The 27,948-nt window shown below is 43.7% G+C and overlaps 1 protein-coding gene and 2 long non-coding RNA genes across 4 annotated transcripts in view; 2 read left to right on the top strand and 1 right to left on the bottom strand.

Annotated features, from left to right (window-relative positions):
* Positions 1-14,012: 14,012 nt before the first annotated feature.
* On the bottom strand, positions 14,013-17,894 carry LOC116780162. Its single transcript, XR_004354359.1, has 4 exons — positions 16,701-17,894; positions 16,337-16,438; positions 14,941-14,995; positions 14,013-14,171 (listed from the first exon to the last, which is right to left on the bottom strand). It is a non-coding gene; the product is annotated as an uncharacterized LOC116780162 (long non-coding RNA).
* JARID2 (jumonji and AT-rich interaction domain containing 2) overlaps positions 17,848-27,948 on the top strand; it is a 214,933-nt gene continuing 204,832 nt past the window's right edge. Inside the window, exon 1 of one of the 2 annotated variants that reach the window (XM_032674683.1) lies at positions 17,848-17,954. Coding sequence is in view for 1 of the 2 variants with exons in the window: in XM_032674662.1 (XP_032530553.1) it covers positions 19,069-19,113 (45 nt within the window). In the remaining variant the exon portion in view is untranslated. Of the gene's footprint in view, positions 17,955-18,508; positions 19,114-27,948 lie in introns of those variants that run through there. The other variant, XM_032674662.1, reaches the window with a different exon arrangement.
* LOC116780166 lies at positions 21,873-23,391 on the top strand. Its single transcript, XR_004354361.1, has 3 exons — positions 21,873-22,212; positions 22,953-23,028; positions 23,113-23,391. It is a non-coding gene; the product is annotated as an uncharacterized LOC116780166 (long non-coding RNA).

Genomic DNA, 27,948 nt, shown 5'->3' with positions numbered 1-27,948 from the left:
GTATATCCATGAAAAGAAGGAGAAGAAAGCAAACTTAACTGGTCAGCTTACAGGCCTGTTTCTGGATTCTATAACCAGAAGCATTGAGAGAAATTTTCTAACAGAGTGACTTCTCATCAAAACACTCTAGACGGAGACTAAGGATGACACGCTTCCTGGTTCTTCTGGCTCTACATCTTGCCAGGTGGGCAATTGGAGACTGTATTTCATATATTAAGATTATGAGGTATGCCAGGTGTAGAAATGGTTCTGTATTTAGTAGTTGCTCTGTTACAGAATGTACAATAAACAAAGTTATTCCAGAGTGTGTTTTTCCCCAACTCAAATAGAAAACCTTTCCCAAAGTCAAGTTTTTCCTTTTTCTTACTTATAGTATACACCGATGCAGAGCCTTCTCAAAAGAAAAGCTTCATTGGAACAATTGGAAATTAAATAATTTCACATTTTGAAAGGGGACATTTCCAATCCTGTCAAAATCAATTGTCTTTGTAACTTCCTGGAGTTTCATCCCTCTGGCTAAGGGAGTCTCAAAGGCTCAGCAGGACACAAAGGCGAGGTGCTCATGGTCAAGCACTGCCATCGTGCTAACAACTCTCAGGTGACAAATGAATGCCTTATCTTAAGTCATCCTTCCCTTGGGAGAGTTAGCTGTATGGATGGCTCCTCTTCCAGGAGGCCTCAATCAAGTTAAATCAACATATTCTTAGAATTAACATACAAAATCTAGGTTGTCATATGGTGTTGCTACATTACTACCGCACTTCAGTAGATGATTCTGCTTTCTGTAGTGAAAAGCAGACTTCTACAGTGTACATGACAGAGGTGGTGCACTCATGATCTGAGCACACCCATGTACCTGGAACCTATCAGTGAAACAGAAAAGAAAGAAGACCACTTAAGATTGCAGAGGTAAAGAAACTGTGGCTTGCAGTTTACTCCGTGCTTTGGCTATGATTTCAATAATTTTGATTCCACCTGCCCTCTTTGATTTCCAAGATATGATTTTCATGTCTCTGTACACAAATATATGTGTAAATTGGTATTACGAACGCTCAAAGGTTGTGTTGAAAGCTGTCACACTGCTTTTATAAGAGTATATTATGAAAGTAATTGTTTTCTTTTTCACATCCTAGGAAAGAAAAAATATACATACATATATGGCTCAACATTGTGAACGTCTTAGCACAATTCAGCTGCTTCCTATCATTCCATTGTTACTTGTTTCAATGAAAGACAAATTAAGAGATGCTTGGATGTATCTTGAAAAGAAAAATATAAATATTTAAGAAAAAATATGCCTGCAGTGATACTGTGTGGTAACTGGGGATTTTGATTGTGAAGTTCTTAGTCATTTCACACTGCAAGATATTCCTGCCAAAGTGTGTATCCCAATTGTGGAAGTAATTCTGCAGTTTTTAGAATCTGTTAATGGGAAAAAGTCTATTTCTAGCCTAATTTTGTATCCTTGCTGATGATAGTAGATGTATTGCCCAAAATACACTGATAAATATTAAAACATAGTTTATTTTATTAGAATAGAAATATAAATGAAATGTGTGGATAATCTAGAGATAAATTTAGTTATGCCAGAAGCAGGCCGATTTTTGTTTTAGTATTTTTCTCTCTGAGATCTTGGCTCGTTGAAAGACTCCGCAAGATTAGGGTCTTTGCCCTGCCTCTCCCTTTTCTTTTACGGTGTGACTGCCTTACACAAAGTGATATTTGTATGCCAGGAGGTAATACGTTTATGTAGTAGTCACCCAGACCTGACAAGTACTGTAGTGTATTTCTTTTGAAAATTGCCCAAGGTGGGGTTATTTTGCCTGCTTTGACAAATTCTACACGAACTATCCACATTATGCTGTCACATCTACCTTGGGTTCATCAACATCTTATTACCGATGCTGTTATTTTCAAATCTAAATACAGTATGGGGAAATCAAGGAAGCACACAAACCTATCTTAGCAATCATTTTAAAAACAAAGCCTGAAACAATGACACTGCGCAATAGTCTTAAGTGATTTTTTTTTTTTTCTGTGTTCTAATCCTTCAGAGAACAGAAAGAGGAGCTTTGAAAAGGTGCTAATAGGCCATGAATGTGCAGCAGTGTAGTTCACAGCTAACTAAGCACACTCCCACTTCAATCTCGGGCTGGAGAAAAAATGAGGGCACCACAGAAGTAAATTAAAATCATGCAAACAGTCCCAGCAACAACCAGGGCAGTACCAGCTTATAAGATCAGCCTCGTTTGGCAGGATGCCCATCGTACCATGACCTAAGAGGGCCAGGGCAGGAGGATATCTTACGCCTTGCAAAATGAGGATGGGGCGGGCTGCCAGGGAGAGGGATGGAAGCAAAACAAACATCTTTTACGTCTCTGTTGAATTAACTTGCTTTACAGAACACTGACAGCAAAATTTTAGGTCTTTTAAATGTGTTTGGAGAGTTCTTTTGTAATTTATTTTATACTGTAGACAAATATTCTCTCTAGATCAGCTGCCCTACTGGGAGAGATTACTATCGCAATGCCCCTCCTCCTGCCTGGGGGTACTGTCCCCTCAAATCACCTAGAGATGCTCACGTGCCTTCTCCAGATGTAGCCACGGTTCCATGACAGTCTGATCTGATCTAAGATGGGGCTACCACAGTTCCTCCTTCCCCAGCTGCTGCCCTTTCCTGTGCTAGCAAGAATGCTTGTCCGGTCTCACACAGAACTGGTTCAGAAAATACAGAATTAATTTGAAAAATCATGACACTTCCCTGTTAGTTCAGCTCCTTGTGGAGTCAAACAAGCACCAGCACTGGTGGAAGAGATGGGACGAGGGCGTACATGAGTCAAAGACAGGCTGCGAAAGCTCTAGTTTTGATCAGCTTAAACCATCTTGGAACCGCACTCCAGGCTGAGCTACAATTTACACTTCTGGTGATTTCTGCCTGGCCAAAGTTTGGGAGTAGTTCTAAAAGAGCTTCTTCATCAGATCAAAAGGGGTGGGCAGCCTGCCCTTGCTAATCAGTAGCCCTTTCCTCAGACACACCTGCACATAGAATTTTGCAGAAATGGCCTTGTGTGATCCGCGAGGAGTTCCTGCATTCCTGTGACAGGACAGGTATTGATGAGCAGTCCTCTGAGTTAAGTCAGGAGAAGCTCCTCTCAAGGTCAAAACGAAGCTCCCAAGTGTCCAAACAGCCAGGGTACTCTGAGAAGCTGTGATGAACTACCAGGATCCAAGCCTAATGTGACAGATTATTTGAATGTAAGGAGATAACAAGGAAAGATGGTAAAGGAAGGGACACATCAAAGTCTCTCTGGACTGGAAATTGAAATAATTTCTTCCTCTTTCTGAAGATTAGCAGGTTTTTTATCAGATCCTGAGTAGTAAGGCAGTAAGCAAAGTGGTTTGGTACTGGCTGACTTGTTTGCACACATCATCACAGAGATGGAGAGGAAGATGTAATAGTAAACAGCAAGCATGTAGTTAAGACAGTTTTACTATCTCTGAATGTCACCTGCTTCTTTACAGCAGTAGCTGTAGAATAGTTTAGAGCCAAAACTCTAGAGGGCAAAATCAAGGATACACAAATTAGCCAGTAGAGAGGGAGTCTATCCCACAAGATATAACTTGTGTCTTCACTTGAAAGGTGAGTTTAATTGCCAACTCTTCCATGGTCTTCCCTCATCACCATAGTTTCATGAGTATTTAGTTCTGCTGTGCCCACATACATCTGTGAAGAGTACATTTTGCAAAGTATCGTGATGATAGACGCAGTAGGAACCGGAGATGCTCAGACAGCAGAGCGATGGGGACTATATAAATCCAGCAAGAGGGAAAAGACCTTGAGATTACAAGGAAACAAAGGGAAAAATCGGTTAAGTTAGAAGAAAACCCTGAAGACACCTTTTAGATGCCAGACTTCATGCTGGGAAGCAAGTCTATACCTACAAGTTCCCAGTCTGTGACATTTCACTTCAGTGCATCTGAACGGTGGAGTCATGTGCCCTAGGAAAGGAGTAGGAGTATCATTGCTGAGATTTCAAATTGCATGACGCAGGAAAACACCATAATAGCCCAAAACTACTGCAATGCTTGCTGGAGGGGTGGGGAGGGAAGTGCATAGAAAACATTTACACTGAGAAGTGAAAGAAGGTAAGTTCAGTAAGGCAAAAATTCTAACCTATATGCTTGCAGAACTGTTTACTGAAGACACTAGAACTAAAATTACTGGTTTTTTTTAATAAGTAAAACTGTTCAGCTTATTGTCAAACACCCAGTTGTTAATTGCCAATTGCTTTATTGTCAGATGCCACTTTACACCTTATTTGTCTTTGGGTTGAGATCACTGCTCTGTTCTGGAGGTAATTCTGTGGCCAGAAGAGAAGTGTCCCTTAGGTGCACTTCATTTGTAACACAACTGAGATTTGCATACTCCAAACTCTAGCAACACTCAGCCAAGAATGTTATTTGTCCCCCTCCCTCACCCCCTCAAAAAAACTCCAAGTTCTGCTTTTTCACTGATTCTCAGGAGAAATATAAAGACCTTCTCTGCCAGTTGCAGATGTGTTCTATTTTTTCCCTACATCAGAGCTTCTGAATCACTCTTCATAATAAGCAAAGGGTATTCATCCCAAATGGGGAAGTTCTCACACACTAAGTGATGATAAAGCATTTCATCCACTTGCAAAAAAAATAGAAAAAACCCCTACCCGCAGAAGTGCAACATCACATCATCTGCACTTTGCTGAATGTTCACAGAACAACACTGGAAGTCATTGAAGTGTCAGATAGTGATTTCATCATGTGTCAGGCCTCCCACTAATAAATGATTCATCTTTCTCAGTACTGACACCTCAAAGAAAGGAGAAGAAAGAAATTAATAAACTTTAAAGTGAGAACTACTCTACTGATATTATATTTCCCAAGTAAACAGAAGTTTATGCACACACAAAGAATGTGTGCGTCAATAGAATTTAACTTTCCATTTATTCAAAGTGTACTTTTAAGTATTAAAAGTGAATCTCTCATGGAAAAAAAAGTATAATGGAATTCCAAATGAATTATACCACCACAATACAAATTGAACAAAAATTATTCAGTTTACAAATACGAGATTTCACAAAGCACACCCCCCACCTTTGTGTACTGAAACTGGATTTGGGAAGAAATCTTTTCGAGTTTACATATAAGTGATTAATAGTATCTTGGTGAAAATAAGCCTGCCCCAAACTCTTTTACAGTTCTTTTACAGTTGTAAAAGAAATCTAGTTCCTCTTGAAGGCAATGAGCAACTTTAATGGAGATGGGACTGGAAGGAAATTTGTCATTTTAACAGGAATTTACATAATCATTATTTGATACTTCATAAAGCCAGAACATCTTCCATTGATGACAGTAGCTCTACTGGATGAACAGGAGTACCTAGTAATCCCAATTTACTTCTCTCAGAAGGTATGAACTCAAATACAGACTCAAACTGGGCAATGTACTTAGCAAGATACTACCATTTTTGCTTGGCTTGCTATGGCACTGAAGTTTGTGTAGTCACACACTGAGTTTCCAGGCTTTTTTTTAATATTTCAATAAAATGCAGTAGAGATACAGAGGTCTTAAATTCCCGCACTCTTTGTAAAAAATAAATAGTTAGGAGAAGAAAGAGATTCTAAAAGTGTCCTAGCTGAAAAAAAAAAAGCACCGTAACATGAATTTATACCTTAAGAAGCAGTAAAGAATCCACATGGGAGAGAGACCTAACAAATGATCCCAACTGTAGGAAAGAAGAGACAATCGTAATTCACTATGAAACCATGAGACACCGACCTATGGAAAACCAGACTTTGCTGGTTCTGCTACTAATGGAGCTGCTTTGACTGTAGGAGCCTTTTTTTCCTGGTCAAAACAGCATACACTATAAACAAAACACTTCAATCAGTAGACTCAAAGCTTGAGTAGCATACGGATACAGAATTTATCTAAACTGATTCCTCTCCTGGAGCGGGGAAAAGAATTAGATTAAGATGATAAAGTTTGTACTTGGACTTGGAGACCCATTCTCAGCAGAAATAATTAGGCTGGTAGGAAAACTGCTGGGGACAGAAAAAAGCCACAAGCCCCTGAGGTCTCAAGTCTACCTAAGCAATTACTTATTTCTTTGTCTCACTCTGAGTATGTGTACCAGAGTTAGCACTATGGTTAACTGAGTTCTTAAAAGCAGTAATATACAAAAGCAAACTATTTTTTGCTGTTCCCCCACCTCTGTTCTGGCAGAATTAATTTGGGCATCCTGGGTAAAGGTGATGTCCAGTTTCTCCATCAGTTTGATTTAGCATGATCTGTTCACTGTCAGCAGAGGAATGTAAAAGATGGCAATGAACATTTGTATGTAGGAAAATTTACATGGCTGTGGGGCAGGATGCCTGGATGATCAAAAAGCAAAGAAAATATTAAATACTTAAAACACTTTACCATGAAATCATCTCCTTCCCTTTCCCCCACTCTCCCCCCATGTTAAATCAGGTAGAAAAGTGTGATAATATTAAGGCTTAATCCAATTTAAATAAATTATTTTCTTGTAAATGTTAAAACAATCATTACATGCATCATTTACCCCCTCTTCTGCCCATAGTCTTAAATTATGCTCCATTATATCCAGATGGAAAAAATATGTAGAAATGTTTCTTAAACATCAGAAATTTTTGTTTTGATTATATTCAGAGGTAAATGTCATTAAAGAGTCCTAGAAAAAAAGAAATCTTAAAAAGCATTATGGGATTTTGTGTACCAAACTTAATTAAGAAATTTCTTTGCTAGGTTACCGACAATATTTTATTACAAGCTTAAGGTATAAGATCGTTATAGTTCTCTGTCGTGCTTGGCAGCAGAGAAAGAACACATGCAAAGAACAATCTTGTTTCTACGATTAATTACAAATGTACAAATGAGTGATATATCAGCCCCTGTCTACACCGCACAGTCGTGCATTTATAACCATTTCACCATGCGGAGTTATTAAATTCATGCTTTGCATCTACAGTAGCTTGATACCACATCACAGCCACGGGTAGTTATGTTTATTCATGCACAGCTACCACCAGCCAGAACTGTACGTATGTGTCAGTACATTTTAGCAAAATCTACATCAAATAACCAGTAGTGCAGGTCTCTTCAGCTAGCTTTTTTTCTTTTTGAAGTGGGGAGACTGGAAGCAAGATAGGAGAAGGCAAACCAGAAATGCATGGGTGGCTAAGGGCAGGTGGTGACAGCTAGCAGGCTTCTGCCACCGGCTTTTTCTGGGTCAGCTGATGTGGTGACAATCACCCAACTTGGAATTGCTTAGCAACCCATCTTGTTTATCTTGCACATCCTTACTGTCCCAGAAGGAGTCTGCCACAGAAGTGGCAAGAAATGCTCTCCCCACTGGCAACATAAATGGCTGAGGAGGAAACACCTGGGCCGTGGGCACTACGAAGTCCCTGGCTGCTGGTGGGGATCTCCACCTGCGGTCTAAGGATTGCCAGTGGAAGAGCCCTGCGAGAAGGTTTCTGCAGCATAGCAACCTGTAGCATACAGGACAATGAGCAACAGGACACTGATGAATTCTCCTCAGTAGAGAAGTCCATCCTAAACCCTCCTTTCCAAAATTTCAGTTCACTGAGTTGGGTTACTGGATCCCAGTGGGGTGCCAAGTCTAGGTCTCCCATAAGGGCAGAATACAGACAGCTACAGAAGACCAGTTTCAAAGACCAGTGCTCATTTCAACACTGAGCCATCACAAATCATCCAGAAATTCCTGCTGTGACTACAAGGATACTGACACCTACACACACTCGTCCCTGTAGACACAGACCTAACCACTTTGCTCAAGGCTTGCAATACTGATCTCACAGGCAGGATTTAAAAATCACCATTCTTGCTATTCTCTTCCAAGGCCAGCAAAGGATATTTTGCTTTAACCTCAAGCCTTCGGTTCATGCTTCTCCCGAGGAACATTTGTTTCACTCAGCTGTCCAAAGTCAGTCCTAGCCATGAGACTGAATAACACCAGTCTCACTGAGAAGTGTGACAACATCCCAAACCACTGCAGCTCTGAGCACGTAACTCACCAGACAGTTTTACTGGTTTACAGAGAGAATCCCAGTCTCCTTGACTCATTGGTCAGTAAGCGTGTTCCCACGCCGTTCCCTCATCCAGACAGTTCTCTTATCCTGAACTGTTTGCTAAAAAAGCCTGAGATTATTTGTGTTATGCTCCATGTGGAGAAACTACAACATACAAACATATAATCATACAGTGATGAGACGCTCCAGTTCCAAAAGCCATAAATTCTAAACAAGATTATCTTGGTTTTAAAACTCATCTTCCCAGGTTCACGAGATGAGCCATCTCATGGCCCAGATAGGCAAGATGACATATTACAGTTTATGTAACCATATGTAAGGCATGCACTTATTAGAAGGGGCTACTAGGGCTGTTGCCCACACTTTTTGTGACAGCTGCAGGCGTCATGTTCTCCTGTCAACTGATGGGAGAATGGTATAGGAACTCAATATGACGAACATATTTTTAACGTACTGGCAGTTTCAAAACTTTTTAATTAATGAACAGAACTGACTGGGTACATGTATGCTGCAAAGCTGGCTAAACTGCCTTGGTTACTAGAGGCAGACTTGGCTTTCTTTATTAATTTACTATCTAAGGGTAAACAATCACACTTTTCAGTGGGATAAATGAGCATATCCAGACCCCTCTACTTCATCAGCTAGACTGCCAGAGCCACTCAGATTAGCTTCTTCAAAGCTAGCTTCAGTACCCTTGCAATCTGCAATACAGATCTAAACTCTGTTTATCAGAAATGCCACAGGTAGAGCGACTCCCACATTAGTGTCTCCCCTGTAGAGATGCAGGGAGTGATGACTACAACAAATCTGGCAAAATTCAACTAGAAGAGGGAAGAGAAAAGGCACTGGGACGCTGCCCACAGGGCCTCCAGAGATGCATGTGTACTTTTGATCCTGGGGAAGCAATAACCTGATCAGTGCTCTACGCTGCTCTCCTGGCAACACACAGGCTTCAAAAAAACATGTCTCCATTGTGACTAGATATTCACTTTAATAAACAAACTTTAATAAAATAAACAATTTAAAAAAAAAGGCCAAATCCTCTCGCACAGCATTCCTCACAAGCCAATTAAGGAGAACCACTCTCCTGGGCCAGTGAGCAATCTCTTCCCAGGCCAGGCACTGAGCAGGAACAGAGCCTGCTGCAGCTGCTAGGCAGGAAGGGCTGGGCCCACTGGGGCTTTGAAGTAAAACAAACAGCTTGTTTGGCAGATTGCTATTTCTTCATGGACTGGTCAGCAGGAGGGATCGTGGAAGCTGGCTGGGTGGTGGTGTGTTGTGTCCACTTCAGTAAAGGCAAATCTTAAACTGTACCCAAATCCCTTAAGAATTACAATGATGTGACTGACACCTGCTTGGGCTACCCTCTGTTGTTGTTGTTCCTGCTGGTATTTTAAACCTAATTCAGCTTTTACCATGACTCACTCATACACAGTATCCTTAATCTACAAACACTCAAGGATGATAATTCAGCTTTATTATCCATATTCCCTGAGCTCACATTTCATAAAGTATAAGCACACTCAAGAAAGAATGATTCCTAAAATAGCCAGGCATGTATATTTCCACCTTCTCTTCAGGAAGGCAGTTCAAAAACATAAGTCCTTGTAACACTTAAAATTGCTAACCTGAACCTCTTGATAGCAGCAGGCGATATCTTCTGAAACAGCTGGGGTTTTATCTCACACCATGCTACTACATACCATCAACCGTGTTTATAGAGGCACTGCAGTGACAGAAGACATAGCATGAACCAAAGAGAGCACAAATTTCATCTCACATCAGCAGAAGACTTTGAAACTGTGCATCCAAAGTCAGCACATATTACAAATTCAATAAAAACAGAGACCACTACTGGAATTAAAATAATAACTATCTATCACAAAAAAAGAATAAACATATCCAAGTTTTTGGGCCACAAAAGCTATTCTTCCAAACAAGCAAGCTGTTCTCATGCTTTATTTCCTATACTCTGCTTTTTGCCTAATGATTTCAAGGTGTTGACTCTGTGTAGTGGTGAGGGTACCTCAAAAACTGGTAAAAAAATTGAAAGTAAAGGAAAGCATACAGTACCCTACAGGATCAGGCCTTTTCTATACTGTTATTAAATACAAAATTGTCTGATAACCTTCCTTATGACTACAACAGTAATTTGCTGCTTCTGTTCTTTCAGTAGAAGATACCACTATGTTTGTGCTACTTGATTAGTTATAAAGATGGCCTTTTATTAAAAACACAGTTTCTTCTGTACTCAAAATTAATTCCACTTGGCTGTAATACAAATGATGTTTCAAATGTGTGAAATTTATGGTCAGTTAGAAGGAAAAATTATGGCTAAACTTTGGCTAGTAAATTGGACGCCAGCAGTACTGACTCTGCCAGCACTAGTAGCCAAACTTGAGGCCTGATTCACTACTTTTCCACACTACTCATCAGCTGGAACCAGCTCTGGGCAACTGAGACTTTTTTTTTTTTTTCCAACAGGAAACCTGAGTGTGTCCTCTGCTTGAGAGGAGCATCATTACTGTCTATAAAGATGGGCTTCAGCTTGCTAGATCTCATCTCAAGAGCCATATGTACTCTCTCTTTGCGAATTAAGCCACCTCAAATAAGACAACCTTATTTCTTTCCTAGAAGGGCCTCCATGTTGCCTGCTGCTAAAGCAAATGGCCCTGGAAGACAGGCTCTGCCCAGATAGCTGATGTGCAGATAGGAAAGGGAGACATGCAAATATCAGGTTTGTGGGGCTGACCTGAGAATCTCTAGAGCCTCTGGCCCACCCTGGAGCACCAAAACCTGTGCTGCCTCTTACCTTCCTCCTCGAAAATCACCAGACTCAACTTCTACAGCAAAGCTAGCCCTTGCTCCTTTCCATCTACCTGTTCCCTGCCCCTTTCTCCAGTCCTCCCTTCTCACAACCTACCTGGTTCTGCACTCACTCCAGTCCTACCCTCCACCTTCCCCTCTCAATTCCTCCTGTATTTCCCATGCCACTTGCCAACAATGAAATGCTGACAACGTAGTCATCTTTTCCTCCTCTGCTCCAGCACTGTTCCATGATTCTTTTGGTCACAGAAAGAGCCTCCCCTTGCCCATCGATCCAACATTGTCTTTTGATCAAAACCATGACTGCACTGGTCACATGAGCCTGATCTTCCCTGTGGCTCAAAGTAAGCATGATACTCTTCATAAGGCTAGGGGGAGAGAAGCGAGGAAGACAGACAGACTTTTGAATACACACATTCAAGAGATGGAAAAAGAAGAGAAGAAGGAAGAAGGATGGAGTATTTCTCTCCACTCCCTCTTCAATCCATTAAGACACTGCTGTTCCCCTTCTTCCTCATAGAGCTCTTATTTCCACATAAAAGCATCTTACTTCAATGTAATGAAATTGTTAAAATTACTAACTCAACTAAAATTGTTCACATTTAAGCAAAATTACAGTTTGTGCAGGAACTTGTACCAAATCAAAATCAGAAGTTCATACCCATTTCACATTTTTTGTTCAAGCTTGTGTACTTATGAGGGTTTGGTTCAAGCTTGTGTGTTTCAAGGCTTACTGTCCCACAGTCCTATGTCTCAACAGATGCAGGGCAACTGAGCAAACTGCAGTATATGCTGAACAACGTGGCAAGGACAAGCAACCTTACATTGCCAGTTGTAAAAAGGAGTGAAATAAAATTCAAAGGAAAGAAAGGCTAATATAGTACTAAATTCAATAGAGAAAAGGCAGACAAAGAGCCAAATGAAGAGATTTGTGGTGTTTTTTCTGATGTGCTTGCATTGAGAACATCATGACAGTCCACAAGCAATATGTTTCCATCAGTTTTGCATGCTAAAGGAATATATTAGTTCCATTTTACAGACTGTAAGCTGAGGCAGTCAGAAATTAAGATCTGAAGAGTCTCGAAGTACCTAAAACCCAGGTCTTGCTAGTACTAAGCAAAGCATTTTCTTTGAGTGTTCAAAGGCTTCTACCAGCCTTTGGTGCAGATGCACATGTGTAGTCCTAAGAGAACCTATAAAATGAGGAACACAATGCAAGAGCTACAACAGGAACACTTTAGCAACCACAGACATATTTATTTCCCCATCTCCTCTTCTACGTTTTCAAGTGGGAGAACAAAGTATCCTGCACATTAGGAGATTCAGATCAAAGAGCTATGATGGTCACAAGTCACAACTCATCACTTACCTCACAACTGTAGCTATTTATGTACAAATTAGTAGTGCTGACCTGGCCACTATTAAAAGATTGATGTAAATGGCTTACCCAGCATCACACTCCTTGGCAGAGGATCAACTTCTCCAAAGCAACATTCAGCTGCCTTAACAATGAGATTATGTCTTCCCTTCTTACATTCGCGGGAACATAGGAGGGTAAGAGTTCAACAGACAATGCTCTCTCTCCTTCAGCATGTACTCTAATTCATCCCCAGAGCAGACTTGCTTAACACACTGAATAAAACCCAACCATCCTATGGAGGTGGGGGGAAAGGTATGTAGTCTATTTTAAGATTATTACAAAGCAATATATAGATGTATGGATAGAATTAAGATTGCATAAGCATTTCCCCAATTCTGGCATTTGGTAACTTTTCAGTGCTTAACTTAGCCACTTTAATATCCTTTCACTCTGACCATCTGCATAGTATCTGCCTGCACGTGTATGTATGGCTGCTTTGAGGATCCTGGAGATGCTAGGCACCACGTCTCAATTACTCAGAGGACTTTAAATCACGTGCATAAATCTGCAGTGCATGAATCCGGCCTCTCTGTGCATACAAACTCCACTACACAAGTAGAGCTTAACTGCATGATAGAAGCTGCTGTTGGGAAACCCTTAGACCCACATGAAGAGACACCACCTTGCATGTACACTGGCTTACTATGTTGCATGGTCATTATGTTTGCATTTTATGTGTATTTTTAACAAAAATGTGTTCATTTATGCATATATTTAACATGTGAAAAAAGTTGTGGGGAAGTGGCCAAACTGATAGCCAGCAATCGGCTACTCACATCTCTATTTCCCCATGGGAAGAAATAAAAGGAAGTTCCACTTCCCTCTTCCCCAAGGGAACCACTCTCAGAAGTAGCTGTTTTTCTCTTAGATATGTATTGCAACGATATCTTTAATATTCCACTCCAATATTGCTTTAACGTGCTATGGGGCTTTTAAGACCAAAGCAAAACAGTAAAGCAGAATATGAGTACAGGACAGATAGGATGTAAAGCATGACAGAAAGTGGAAGGGAACCCCAACTGGAAGGTGAGGAAACTGGAATGTCAGGTCTAGACAGCAACTCAAGCCAGTGGCAAGTCATCTATCGGCAGAGGCCTTTGATGGTCTCCACATGCTTCCACCTGCTACAGGAAAGAGTCGTCTGCGTGTGGTAAAGTTCCGTCTTCTCAAACACGAAACAAAATGTGCTACGCATAAATGATGTCATCATTAATGGCAGAAAAAGCTAATCTATAGGAACATACCTCAATTTTACAAACCTGGGGGTCCATTTTTAAAGTCTCTTTACCTACTCTATCAAGCTTCCAGAAGCCATTCAAACCTCAGAAAAGTCCAAAAATCCCCCATGCATTACTGCATCTCTGCAGATGGCCAACCTGATTCTAGGGCTAGAAGCATGTTCTGTATCCAGCAGGGCAAAACTATCGACCCTCTCCCACCCAGACACTTCTCAGTGTACAAAACGTTTTGCTTTTTTCCACACAACAGATAAGATCTTGGAATTCAAATCTGTATCCCTTTCAGATGCAGAAAACCTATTCAGCACTAGAAAACTTAATCTTATCTTTTCTGAGGCAGGCATAATTCAGGTAAACACAACACAGTTGAAGAAAGGGTATCCAGAAGTTATTTTTATTAACTGGTAAGCAGCCATCTGTCCACAAACAATCACAGCCTGCCCCCAAGACAAGGCTCCTTTATGGCTGAACTTGTCTGGCATCATGCCCTTTGTTTGCTGACTGTTGAATTATGGCTCTTGAATTCACCCCATGTTCTTTCTGCCTTCCCTGTACTGCTTGTGCCTATTGTTTTATCTGTTTGACCAAAAAGAAGAAATAAGAACAAAAAAACTTAAATGGTTGTGCTTTGGTTTATAGTAAATCCTCATTTTCCTGAAGAACTAAATATTCTTCTTTATTTGTTTTGACCAGCACCCATACCAGGACCTTTCACAATAGCTTACTAAAAATCTTGCCCCAGAACTCTGAGTACACCCCAATCCAATCTGCATACACACCTGCTCTTTAAGTTTGAAAGTGTCAAAAGCAGTAGTCCCTGGTTGGGGAAAAAAAAAAAAAAAAAGAAAAAAAAGTGCAGTAGCTGGAGAGGTATCACTAAGGTTCCTTCCTAATGAAATTTCTTCTCACTTTTCACTGAACTGCGTGCTAGAAGATTATCTTATATGCTAGAAGATGACCATATTTCACCTCTTGCTCAGAGATAAACACACCTAAGATGCTTAGTATGCACAAGTCCAAATACACAATGCATAAAATGTGCTATGCTCATGCAAAGAACAAATCCACAATATCATCACTGCCCTTCCAAAAAACCCAAAAAGTTCCCACCTCCAAAAAAACCCCAAATCTTTTTGAACAATAGTATCATCAGTGTGCCCATTCTGGCTTTGCAAGTTATTGGAAAGGTTGACACTGGACAGTGATTAAAAACTAACTATAGATCATATAAATCCAGTTTGGAGACTCCTTTATAAACGTGTGCAATTCCTGTAAAAGGATTTCTTACAACGAAGAAATGAATGAGATGAAAACAAGGAAACTCTACCATTCTAATGTTAGTCACCTCTCAAACATCTTCAAGGCACAGTTATAGCTGGAAGTGACCAGGATGAAACTTGCTATCAAATTAGAAAAAAAAAGAAAGAAAGTGATCAAATGTAATGGCAAACACTGATATCAGTAGCAGTTAACCTGTGATACTAAGTACTATTGTAACAGCATTTAATTAAAAATGTAAACGAGTACAGTAAACAAGTTCAGCTTGAATATTTACAAGGTCAGTCTCCAAAATGCACATAAGCTAGAACTGAAAGGCAAGAACCACCACGGATACATGATACTCAGCATGTGCATAATACAACACTCTGCTCTGTATAACAGAACACAAACGTAAATAGAGTCATGGATCTACGGGAAAGGTTTCTGCCACGCAGCCTCAAGAAGAAAATTCATTAGTTTGCACTGACAGGAAGCTCTTGTTCAACACATGGCACAAAAGCCAGCAGCAAACATAGCAACACCCCAAGACTTTAAGGACATTCAGGAAGTAATCGCCAAAGTAAGGAGGGGAATAGTTGGTTTTGCTACCTCATTTTATTTGAGAAAAGCCAGGTAGGTTTTCTACAAGAACCATTCTGCTCAATTCGTGACCCAGAAATACATGAATCTTTGTCTCTTTGGGCTTTCCAAAATGTCTCTTGGAAAATCACAGACTCACCATTATTAATCAAAGAACACCTGAGACAAAAGCATTTTCTTTCAATTATGTCCTAGACCTTCATGCTACATAAACACCTTCATAAAAATAAGTGAGGGCAGAAAGTTAAACAATCCAAGAAGTGTGCATATTCCCAATTTAAAGGAACAAAATACTCTCCTCAGACTTGCACTTAGAAATAATGTATATTTTTCTACAGAAGGCCTAAAGAAAAGGCTGTAAAAGACTAACTTGATCACAAGTAGTATTACCATAAAAGCTTGATTTTGGATGAGGCCAAGCACACAGAGATAATTTTGTACCCCATTTTATTATTACACAAGACTAGGAAAAATGTCCCAAAATAATTAGCAGTAAGCATGAAAAAGTGAAGGGAAAACTAAGAAATCATGACCTAGCTTATTTTTTCTATTTAGTGTCTTAAACATGATTTGCATATTTCTAAGGTAAAGGGAGAACAATATGCTCACTTGTCTACATAAGTGGGGAAGGATGGCCTCACAGTGAAGACAGAAGACTAGGAATCAGTGAGTGAGGTTCTGGCAAGTTCTGTGTCTCCTGCTCTCCTGAGTTTGAGCATTGCCACTCAAGAGCCTTGCACAGAAATTTTTGCCCCTACAGAGCAAAGAAAATACTCTCCAGAAAGGATCTGAACATAAAAACTGCATGTGGAAGACAGCACGAAGTCCCTAGTGTTACCTAAATATATAACTATATAAGCATTAGCATAGAGATACCTCACCTCAGAGTTTATGCCAGAGTTGTACAGAAAAGTACAAATGGCTACTGGGTATGGTGATACCTCACCAGGGAGATCATCAATGACTCTCTTTCTTCCGTGTCCCTGGAGTAAATGTAATCAGAATCATAGAATGTTAAGAGGCTGGAATGGACCTTATAGATCATCTAGTCTCAAATCTTCTGCCATGGGCAGAGACACACCACTTAGACCATGTTGCTCAAGGTCTTACCCAACCTGGCTTTGAACACTGCCAGAGTTGGGGCATCCACAACCTCCCTGGGCAACTTGTTCCAGCGTCTTACCACTCTCACAGTAAAAAATGTCTTTCTAATATCTAACCTAAATTTCCCCTTTCAATTTGTACCCATTTTTCCCTGTTCTATCACTGCATTTCCTGACGACGAGGTCCTCTCCAGCTTCCATGTAGGTCCTCTGCAGATACTGAAAGGTTGCTATGAGGTCTCCATGCAACCTCCTCTTCCCCAGGCTGAACAGCCGCAACTTTATCAGCCTGTCTTTGAAGGAGAGGTGCTCCAGTTCTCTTATCAACTTCGTGACCCTCCTCTGGATTTCCTCCAACAGCTTAATCCGCCATTAAAGAACTGTTGGGTTTTCACTGAAGATGCACCTTCCACTTCGCACCCAGTTTCCCACTATTTTTTGTTTTAACTTAAGGGGAAAAAAAATAATTTAATCGAATGTCAGGATTTCTCACTGACACCGGGTTTCCAGGTGTCGCCCGGCGGGTCCCGTGGCAGATCCCGCCGGGGATCGGGCAGGGCGGCGCTGCCCGGCCTCGGCACCAGCTCTCGGCGCGGACGGGCCGCTGCTCCTGGGAAACCGCCGAGCTTCCGGCGGGATTTGAAAGCACACATCCATCCACACAGAAAGGTTATTCTCGGGAGCGCCGGACCACCGGGCCAGGTCCCGCGGGGCAGCCCCAGCGCGGCGGCGCCGGCAGCAGAGGAGGCGCGACCTCAGGACACCTTGGAGACACACCGGGCGAGCCTCGCAGAGCCCAGCCCGGCAGCCTGTCCCGAGCTGACACCGCCCGCCCGCCCGGCAGGCGGTCTCTCTGTCCAGCCGGCGGTCTGTCTGTCCGCCTGTCCGGCCGACCCAGACCGCCGCCTCCTCGGCGGGCGCAGCCCACAGACACAAAGTTTTCGTGCCGCCACTTCCCAGCCCAACCCAGACACATTAATCCCCGTGCTCTCCCGGCAGCCTCCCGCGGCGCCTGCCTGCCTCCCCACTCCCTGTCAGCGATTCCCAATAAACTTCCCCTTCGCTCTCCTCCTCCTCCTCCTGCCGTGCAAGCCCCCCGGACCCCCCCCAGCCTCTACCACCGAGCGCCGCAGGGGGGGGTGGGGGGGAGACAAGAGGGAGGGGGAAACCAACGCAGAGAGGCGGGGGAGGGGAGAAGGACGAGCGTGGCGAAGGGGGTTCCTCGCCCCGCAGCCAATCGGCGGGCGGGCGCGCGGGGCACGCCGGGAGGTGTAGTTCTCCGCCGTTCGCCATTTTGTGGCGAGGGAACTACAACTTTCCTCGCGAGCAAGGATAATTCTTGGGCCCTGCGCGGCCAAACGTGACTTCCAGGTGCTGCCAGCGCAGCGGGCCCCCGGTGCGTGCCCAAGCCCGGGGGAGGCGCGGCGGGTGCAAGGATGGAGCGGAAGGGAGAGCCCTTGGCAGGCGGGAGGCTGCTGCGGGGCGGGGAGGGGGCAGGGCAGGGCGACCGAGCGTGCTGCGCACTGAGGGACCGTCGGAAAACTCCGCGCTGGGGCTGCGGCGCACAACTCGCGGCGACCTTGGCTGCCAGGTGGCCGCGCTTAAATGCCAAAAGAAAGGAGGTGGGAGGAGGGGCGGGGGGTGGGAGAGGGAAGCGCGTGACGCTTGACCCGCATGGAGTGTTCAGCGAGGCCTGTTGCATGCGCTGAGCGCGGCGCTGCGGCTGCTGCCCCGGTTGGGAATTGAGGGCGAGCCCTAAGCCGTGTATGTATGTATGTGTGTGTGTGCGTGTGTCCGTGTATATATATATATATATTTATATATATATATATACACACACATACACGCGCGCGCGCACACACACACGCAGACATATATATTAAAAAAAAAAAAAAAAAAAAGAGAGCCAGGTCCATTTAAAGTTGCTGGCGGAGAGCTGTTCTCATTGGTTAGGGGGGGAGCTGGAGGAGCGGAGACACACACGGTGCGTGCAGCCCTCGCTGCCGCCGCCGCTGCTGCCGCCGGAGCCGCCGCCGCTGCTGGAGTTGTCCCTGCTGCTTTCCCTGCTGCAGCGGCACAAACGTGACTTCCAACGTCCCGATTATTTATCTTCTCCTCCCGGCCCCTCTCCTCCTCCAAGATGTAACTACAGCTCTGACACTAAGGACCTGCAGATCGCTTAGGCGGCTTGAGAAAGAGAAAAGGGGATATCAAGGGCGTCGGTTTTTTTTGTGTTTGGGGGATATTTTCCATTATAATGCTTCACTAAAGTGATTTTTTTTTTTTGTTTCCTTCGCATTCGTCTTTTTTTTTTTCCGTCCCCCATTTCTCGGATTTATTGCTAGGAGAATCACATTGTGAGGAAAGAAAGTCGGATTACAAGATACCACTACAAACAACCCCCTCCCCCCTGGATTTTTTCGGTATTTTTTTTATTTTTTTTTTTAATTGTCGCGGCTTTAATTCATGAAGCAATTGTCCCCTTTTGCAATCAGAATTTGGATACCAGAATGAGCAAAGAAAGACCCAAGAGGAATATAATTCAAAAGAAATACGTAAGTGGTCATAACATATATCGTTTGACTCCCAGTTTTAGGAAATGGCAGTGAATGTCAAGTTTATAGCTAATCCTGCAGCTCTAAGGCTTTGGGAACAAATGCGATGCTGAATTTGATTTTTTCTGTGGTGTGGTGGGGGAGTTTCAGAGGCCCCTTTTAACGGGCAAGCCTATCCAGTTTGGTTATAAAACCAGATTTGTGTAGCGATTCCTCCGGTGAATAAATGTATTGACCTCAAATGACACAATCATAATCTAGTTTTAGATGAAACGCGGGGGGCTGCCGCGATAATGTCACTGAACTGCATTTTCAAGTGGTTTTATTAATTCTGCGCTTTTGCATGCGAAGAGAGATTTGTTTGGGGGTTTTTTTGGTTGGGTTTTGGTTGTGTTGTTTTTTGTTTTTTTTTTTAAATGATCTACGTGTGTCTATCCCCGTCTCGTGAAGCGGCGGCGGTGGTTGTTGGAAGCCCTTTAAGTTGAAACCGAGTGTCTGGTTATGGCGAGCTGGTTTCTCGCAGTACCACATCCCATCTCCTGTGTGTGATCCTCGGCTGCTCTGCCTTGCGATAGACGCCGGAGCAGCTGGGGATCGCCTTACGGGCAACGCGTTCCTAGGGATTGACCGGAATAATGAGGAAAATGGCTCGGTACAGTTTTAAAAATAATTCATTATGATGGCTCGAAAATTTGGGCTAATCCAGCGCAGCCCGGGCTGTATTTCTGCCTCTCTTTATTCAGCCGCTTAACCAATCCCTTGTAATTGTCTAATCCTTTAAACATATAAATGTGGATGGGTAGTTAGATTTTTGTTCGTGCTCCAGTTACGTTTTGATTGGCACGGGGCAGTTTTTCTTTTCGTTTGGAAAACCGAAGGGGATTATCCATATATGCAGTAGAGCGAATAATGATTTTTATGTGAACGTTAAATTATACGTGTATATATGTATATTGTCCCCCCCTCTGCCTCCCCCAAAATTAGGAATCCTCGCTTCTGGGTATGTTTGATGCGAGGCTTTAAAAGTTGTAGGTTATATCGTGTCTTGTCGCCTGCGCCGATTTCTTTCAGAGAGGGGTGTTCCTTGGCAGGGAGGGTGACCTTCGGGACACTTTCCCTCGGTATTATATAGATTTGGTAAAAACTGCAGTTGACTCCAGCTGACTGCCCGCTATCGATTGCCCGCCCCGCTGAAACGCTGCCCGGGGGTGGTGGTGGAACGATGTATGTGTGTTGGGGGGGGGAGGGGGGGCCTGGTGGTGCGCGATATTTCAGAGCTGCCTCCCCCTCTGCTTTCCGCCCCCCCCTCCTCTCCTGCACCCCCTAAATTTCCGAATTAAAATACATCCGCATTGCAGAGGAGAGGGGAGCCCGGGGCCGGCGAGTTTAAAGTATGGCATCGAAACGGGAACGGCGGGTGGAAAGTGTGGCGAAACACGCGAGGCGTCCACGTTTCCCAGGCAGGCAGACAAAAGCGGGGCGGGGGGGGACGTGGGGGGGGAGGAAACCGCGGTGTTAATAATTAAAGCTGGGGGAGAGGAAAAGGGAGAGATCGCCCCAAACCCCGGCTCTCCACGGGTTCGCCGAGGCGAACAATGCGGCGCCGCTCCCGCACCGTGGGGCAGGGGGTGCGAGCGCGGCTCTCGGGGGAGGAAGGCAGGAGGAACGGGGGCGGACAATGTGCCGCGGTGCTCCCGCGGTCACAACTTCGCGGCGGCGCTTTCATTTAACCCTTCTCCCCCCTGCTCTCTTTTCCTTCCGCCCCCTCCCCGTTTTCATTTCTGGCAGGGGGCGGCGGTGCCGGCGGGGTGCGCTGGCGGCGGCGGCAGCAACAGGTTGCGGTGGCTGTGGCGGAGCCCGCGGGCCGCCGGCCACGCCGCCGCCCGGCCAGGTTCGCCCCGCTCCCCGTGACGTCACAAAGGGACGGGCCTGCGCGCCGCGCAATCCTCGGCGCCCCCCCCAGCGCTCCGGCTCGCCCCCCCCCCCGCCGTGACGTCAGAGCCGAGGCGGGGCGGGGGCGGGAGGAGCCCCCCGGGGCAGCTCTCGGCGCCTCCGCGGGGGGGGCAGGGAGGGGGCGGCCCGGGCCAGGTGAGCAGGTGCGGGGCCGCCCTGCCCGCTTCGGGCTGCGAGGTGGGAGGATAGCGCCGGTCACGTCGCCCCCGTGGCGACACGCGTGGTGGCACGTCGCCTCCTGCCCGTGACCTTCGGGCGCTACGGCAGCCCGGCGGAGTACGGCCGCCGCCGCCTCCTCCTCCTCGCCCGTGCCAGCAAAGGCTTCGCCTGTTCCCGGAACAATGGTCCCGGTGTCGGGCCCTGCTGGCCGCCCCGGGTCCCTGGTGCCCCCAGCGCGGAGGTGATGCCCCGCCGTGAGGAGCTGCCTGCCCGCCCCCAGCCGCACAGGCACCAAGTGGTGCTTTGTGGCCCCGCTCCTCTCATACCGCTGCGGGTTGTCATAGAATCAGAGTCACAGATCGGTTTGGGGTGGAAGGATGTACCTTAAAGAATATCCAGTTCCAAGCCGCCTGCGGTGGGCAGGGACACCTTCGACTAGACCGTATTTCTCAGAGCCCGTCCAATCTGGCTTTAACCTGGTCTTGTGGTATCGGGAGCAGAGCCTGTTCAGGCTGCTGCTGCCACCGTTTCTTCATTTCGGCATTCGCAAAATGAATTCCGAAAACAAGAAGGTGGTGAGAACAATGGAGTAAAGCCTGTGTATTGTGGGCTGCCATCGCGGGCTTGGCTCCCCACTCCGTAAGTGGTCACAATTGAAAGTTCTCTTAAACTTTGGGAGTGTTATCTTTCGTGACTGGTAACCCAGGAATGAGGAAATCCGTGTATACATCTTTTTTTCCTGTGATTTAAAAACGCTATCACTTAATTTTTAAAAGAACCATGGCTGACTCATACAACTCTTTCTTCTCACTTTACCCTCCTCCTTCTCAAACATCTTTACATATCAAATATTGCCTTTTGGCTCAAGCCTCAGAAAACTGACAGCTTTGTAAAGCATCCGCCGAGAAGCCAGACTGCGTTCAGTATGCGCTTGGAATTAATAGTTCTTAAATGAAAAGCTTTGAAGTCTTAAGCGTAATTTCACAGGTGCGTTTTTCTGCCTGGTTTTGTGATTCTGAATAGCAAATCTTCTGTTTTTGCTGGCTTAGGTCTCAGGGTATCAGACCTGGTTTACTGCCTTGAAATACCTGCATGGTTCTGCCACGGTAGCAGATGGTAAAATATAATTAAGGAGTAATGTCAGTACTGTTGCCTCGTGTGATTCGTTTCCTTGTCCTTGTAGAAGTAAAACTCCTGTAGTCTGCCATGAGGTGACATGCTTCACCTACCAATGGCCTGGTAAGCCCCTCAGACAGAGGGCCCGCAAGGCCCTGCTAGGATTAGCATTCTGCAGACATCTGAGGAGAGCTCCTGTGAGTGCTACAGCCTTTGTGCTTGGAGCAGGCTCAGGGAGTTTTGGGGGAGATGGTGACTATGCAGCACCACCACCTCCTTCTGCGTCAGGGGTGTTTGTGCAGGGGCCTGACACTGGGCACTCCAGGGCTTCAGCTGGAATCTCCTGCCCTGCTTTTTTTTTTTTTCTGTGGGAGTTTCCTCATTTCTGTCCTGCAACCCCACAACTGATAGCAGGCTTTAAGTCTGACCACTTTCTACAAGAAATAATGTAAATATGTTGTAGGCAGCAGAGATGGTATTCATTGTACATTGCATCTTATTTCACATCACCTGGGGCTTTCTTGTGTTAGGTCTCTTATAGGCTTGCAGTAACAATTCCAGCACCATAGCACACTCAAGTCTTTTTTTCCCCCCTTTATGTAAAACTTAAGGATGCTAGCTGCACTTGAGAGCTTTGGCTTTCTCTTAACCTCCTCCTGATCTCTTGAGAGACTACAACATTACGTTGTAAGTAGCTATAGGGTAGTGCATAAGTAGAAACTAGTAATTAAAATACTTTTTTTTCTTTAAATGAATATTTTCTATCAACAGATGCTTTGCCCTGAGATACTAATGGACTCCTGCTCACTCTGATGGACTGCAAGCCAGGAGTCTGTGTAATATGCTGTCCAGAGTGAATTACAATGAATCAAGGCTCCTGTGAAGAGTTTCTAATGTTCATTAAGCACTTCCACCTTCTCTTATGAGGCCTACTAAGCCAGCATTAAAAACATATTACCCCTTCCTTTTCTGTAGATATAAAGTAACAGTTAATGTTATGCATATGCTAAAGTGTGGTATAAACGTCGGCTGATTCTGTAAGGCAGTAGCATTCCCTCCATTTTATTGTTTGATGAAAAACAAAGAAGTCTAAATTACTTGCCTGAAGCTACATGCTGTAACAGCGGCAGAGTTGGAACTAATCTGTATTTCTGCTGCCTTGTCCAATATTCTGTCCTGTAGCTTACAGGCTTTTACTACAAGGCATGGCATCTGCATTACGGGGACCACTTTTTGCAGTTCCAACTTTCTTAAAAATTTTTCCCCTCCCCAGTTATGGTCTGGACTGTTAGATTAATATTTCATAATAATAAAATAAAAGAGGCATTTCATTATGGATGCTTCTTTTCAGTGCTCATCATACTCTGCAGCTGATAGAGACCAGTTGATACTGTGATGACTCAGCTGCGTGAGTATTACATAAAGTAGGTCAATTTTTAAATCTCATAGTTTGAAGCTAAAGAGACTCCACGATTAAAGTTTGTATTTTGTTTTTACACATTACTGTTATTTCCTGGTTTGAACATATCTGAAAGTTCTTGAGGAGGAAGGAAATTGTTTTTTGGGGGTTGATTTAGGGGTTGATTTTGGCCATTTTTATTGTACAGTGACTGAATTCAATCAACTTGAACTTGACAGAGGGGAAAGACCAGCTGCATTAGTTTCTAAAGTTTCCAGTTTGCAGCAGTCAAGTGAAAGGGAGGCTTTAAAGGTAATTTTTAAGTAGGGGAAAAAAAAGTAGAAACACGTTTATTATTTTTTATTGCAAGCACCCAGCTTTTGTGTGATCTAGCAGATGTGGAATTTGCAGAGGAATACATGCTTCTTCTAAATCCAAATTTGCATTTAAAACGTTCTGATTTTCCCCCTTAGTCCTTTGCGTGGCTTTCTTCCCAACTATAAATGTAAACCAAGTGTAAATGATGCATTGTTTGCCTTAGTGGGCAGACAGTCTGAAAACAATAGTGCTGATGGATTTGACTGCCTCTGTGTAAGATTAACGGGACATTAACATTCAAGTCTAATAATGCAAATTTCAGTGTTGCCAAACCTGAACTTCCCTTAAGTGTTTCCTGATGCTGATGGCCCTAAATGTCCCTGCACTACAGGCCAAAACTTCAGTTGATAGTTTTTAACCTTTTGTTAAGTCTTTAGAGAAAAGAGTAAATTGTACCTGGAGTTTCCTGTCCAAGTGAGTGATGGAGTATGGTACACATATACTTTTTATACTTAACTACTGTTTTTTATTTAAAGCATTTTTAAGTGGTAGGAAGCCACCAGGAAACTTGAAAGCTGCAAATCGCTTGTAAAATTCAGGTCTAGCATGTGAGGATTACTTGGCGCTGAATTTCAGATACAGGAAATAATATGTTTGCCAAAATGTATTTGGTGTTCTCTTAGCTCTTTGATAGGTTGGTTGTTTTGCTGGCTTATTACTTCTGGGAATATTGGATGTGATCCTTCTTGGTTTTTAACGGGCAGGTTTTATTTGGGAACTCTTGGTTTTCATTTGGAGGGGTGGGTTTATTTCAGTCAGTCACAAAAACATTTCCTCAATGAATCAGTAGGTAGAAGGTTTAAAACTGTTTGCCATTTCACTTGCTCGGGTTTCACACTTTCCCTCGTGTAATGACATCCTGTTCTGATGTTGTTCCTTCAGTAATCCGACAGAGGCCTGGTATTTCCAGTGGTGGGCTGTGGGAAAGGAATAAACCCTTTAATTATAGCAGTGAGGTCTTGCTTGAAAATTTGCTAGGTCTTTTCCCCTTCGTGTGGCCTTTATTTTTGTCCATCCCTTCCCTATGCAGATGAAGGGTCCGAAGCTGTAAAACAGAGCAGCGTGGCCATGATCAGCTGCAAAGCTGAGCGGTGGCTGAGACCAGGGCCTTGCTGAATGCCGTATCTCGAGGCTCTCGGCTGGGGATCACGGCTCCCTGGTCTGCGAGCAGACGGATGCTGTGAGTGCCCCCCGTCTGCTCCCGTGCCAAGTTTATTGGCTTAATTTATGCTGCTGCAGAAAGCCTTTTGGAGTGACCTGCTTGGCTGAGTGTGGAAGCAAGATAAAAAAAGGCTCAGGTGGAAATCATCATTTCCCTGGTACACGAGGGGAAGAGTGGCAATGTGAAGCTGCTTCAGCACTCCTGCAGCAAATGTCTTGTCCCACCCGGACTAATGTGTCATAAGGAATATCTCTTATTTTTATTTGGAGGATAAAACCCTCCTTTAATTGTGCCTAAAAAATGGGATTCTGTGGTTAAAAACATGCATTGAAAACAAAATGAGGAGCCTAAACTAGGGTTTCCATGTGCTTTCTGCATCTAGGCCAAGCCTATGGAGCCGGAGGAGTTTCTGGTCAGGTTCAGTTTAGTGCTTGAAGGATTGCTATAGTTGCATTCAGACATTTTGACACTGCTAAAATCAGTTCAGCAGAAATGTGATGATGCCCGCAGAAGAGTTCGTAATTACATCACTTGAGGGGCATGACTTAAATCCTTTCTGAATGTATCCCCTATGTAATCTGCTTCATCTTTGCTGCATGGCTTCTTGTGGCCTTTTCTGCCAGGTTCTTCCCTCGATTTGCTCTGCAAAAAGGTGGCTTTGGACCTGTGACTGTTACTATATTTCTTTTACTTTCTAAAGGCTAGAGGAGAAATGCAAAAAATAAGAATCAAGTTGAGAAACTGTGGCCTGCTGCTGTGCTCCAGGAGGGTTTGTGGTATTCAAGACCCCGTGCTCTGCTGTCAGTTCTTTAATCTTGCCTTGCTTGTCTGACATCTTTTGGATGACGTGATGGTTGCAGGAGATTAGCGTGTTTTGGCACACACACGCTATGATGACTGGCTAACGATATTTATAAAGTTAAAAAATAAACCATGGGAGCTCATTCTGACATAATCTACTAATCTTAGTTTTGCACTTTGATACTGTGTTGTCTGAGCCAAGTCAGGATAACTATATATTGCAAGCAATTCATTTTTAGCTTTGCTTGCAGATTAGTGCTTTTAAATTAAGAATGATGGGAGTGAATTTGGAGAAATTACCAGCTATATGCATACTCCATGTCTATTTTTAAAACAGATCTATGTGAGTGGGTAGAGATACATGCTTCACAATATTTCTGGATGTGTTGTGTACTGGCATTTTGATGTGACGGTTTTTTCCTTCACTGCCCACAAGAACAGGATGGTCTTCTATGTCCTTTCCTGCCTTTGTATGCTACAGGATGAACTTTCTTTTCTCTTTAAGGATTATGCCTTATTTTTTTTCTGAATAAAAAAAAATCTTTGCTTTGGGTAAACTTCAGTGTTGTGCTAGGCATCCTGCTAGTCACGCTGCATTTTGGGGGAGTCCAACCAAAAGAGTAAGCTTTTGAGGCTCCTCAGTAACAGGAATTCCATTTTCCCTGGACCCTGACAACTCCATTTAAACAGCTAAGTAATGATTTTCTAGCTACATTCTTGAATGGCCTGCATTTTTAAGAAATACAAAGGCAGACTTGCAGATGTAAAGCATGTGGGTCCAGTCAATTGCAATGTATAAATATTTTTTGAGGTTGCTACTATTAAAGTGGTCAGAAACCATGAGTCTTGGACAAGAGTCTGTTCAGTGTCGCACTCTTTTGAGATGCTTATCATTATTTTTATGAGTTGTTATATTTAGCATATAATTTTCTATGATGTTCTGAAACTGCGAATCTTTATGCCCAAAAAGTACATAGCCTAGAAATTGCATTTAGACTTTTAAGATGATGTAGTCTACCACCATATGTTTATAGGGTTTTTCGTTCTATGAGGTACCTTTCAGGCAGGCAAAGGGTGATTTAGAGAAGGGATATCTTTCCTTCTTTCTTGCCTTTTTATGTCATGGATATTACTTTCAACCAGTTTGTCCCACAGAGTTCTTTTTGGTACATCAGAGTTGTAAGCCAAATCTCTCAGCTACAGCGTGTATATAAAACCCCCTGTAAGACGAATTTCCAACCCTACACGTATGCCAGATCAATTAACTTCTTAACTCAACTTGAGCTGGAAGAAAAAAAAAAAGAACTGCTTCTGTTTTGGTTTGAGCCCTACAAAACTTGGTCCAGACATTTGAGTTTATAAAACTCAAAGCCAAGTGAAAAGAAGGATTTCTATTATTGTTTTTTAAGTTGACTGATAACTAGGCTGGTGTTGTACGTGGTTTGGTTTTGGGTGGTGTTCCAAATGACCGGCCTTAATGTGAGTGTGTTTCACATAAGGATGACCTAGATGGGCGCCTGAGATGTGGTTTTCTGATTGATAGTCACTTTTTTACCCCCTCTTGAAGTGCAGTGATAATGTTGAAAATTCTCATGGCCTATTGCCATCTTGCAGACTTGCTTCCTGAGTGGTGTAATATTCCCTCTGGCTGCCTGTTCCCCCTGTCTTCAGAAGGCCAACATGTGTAACCGGGGGATAACTCCCACCGCAGATTGGGGACTTTCCAGGTTAAAAGTGAACTAACAAAATGCAGTTGATTTTTTTAATGTGGATTCATTTAATATTGCCATTTGTGATGTAGCTGGAAAAATACTTGGTCTGGGGAAGGTGTTGCAGGGGCACACAAGGAAGTGGCAAGGGAGGGTTA

This window comes from Chiroxiphia lanceolata, chromosome 1 (assembly GCF_009829145.1).
Source record: "Chiroxiphia lanceolata isolate bChiLan1 chromosome 1, bChiLan1.pri, whole genome shotgun sequence".
NCBI lineage: Eukaryota > Metazoa > Chordata > Aves > Passeriformes > Pipridae > Chiroxiphia > Chiroxiphia lanceolata.
The sequence above is the reverse complement of the archived record's forward strand: the minus strand, read 5'-3'. Positions and strand labels throughout refer to the sequence as shown.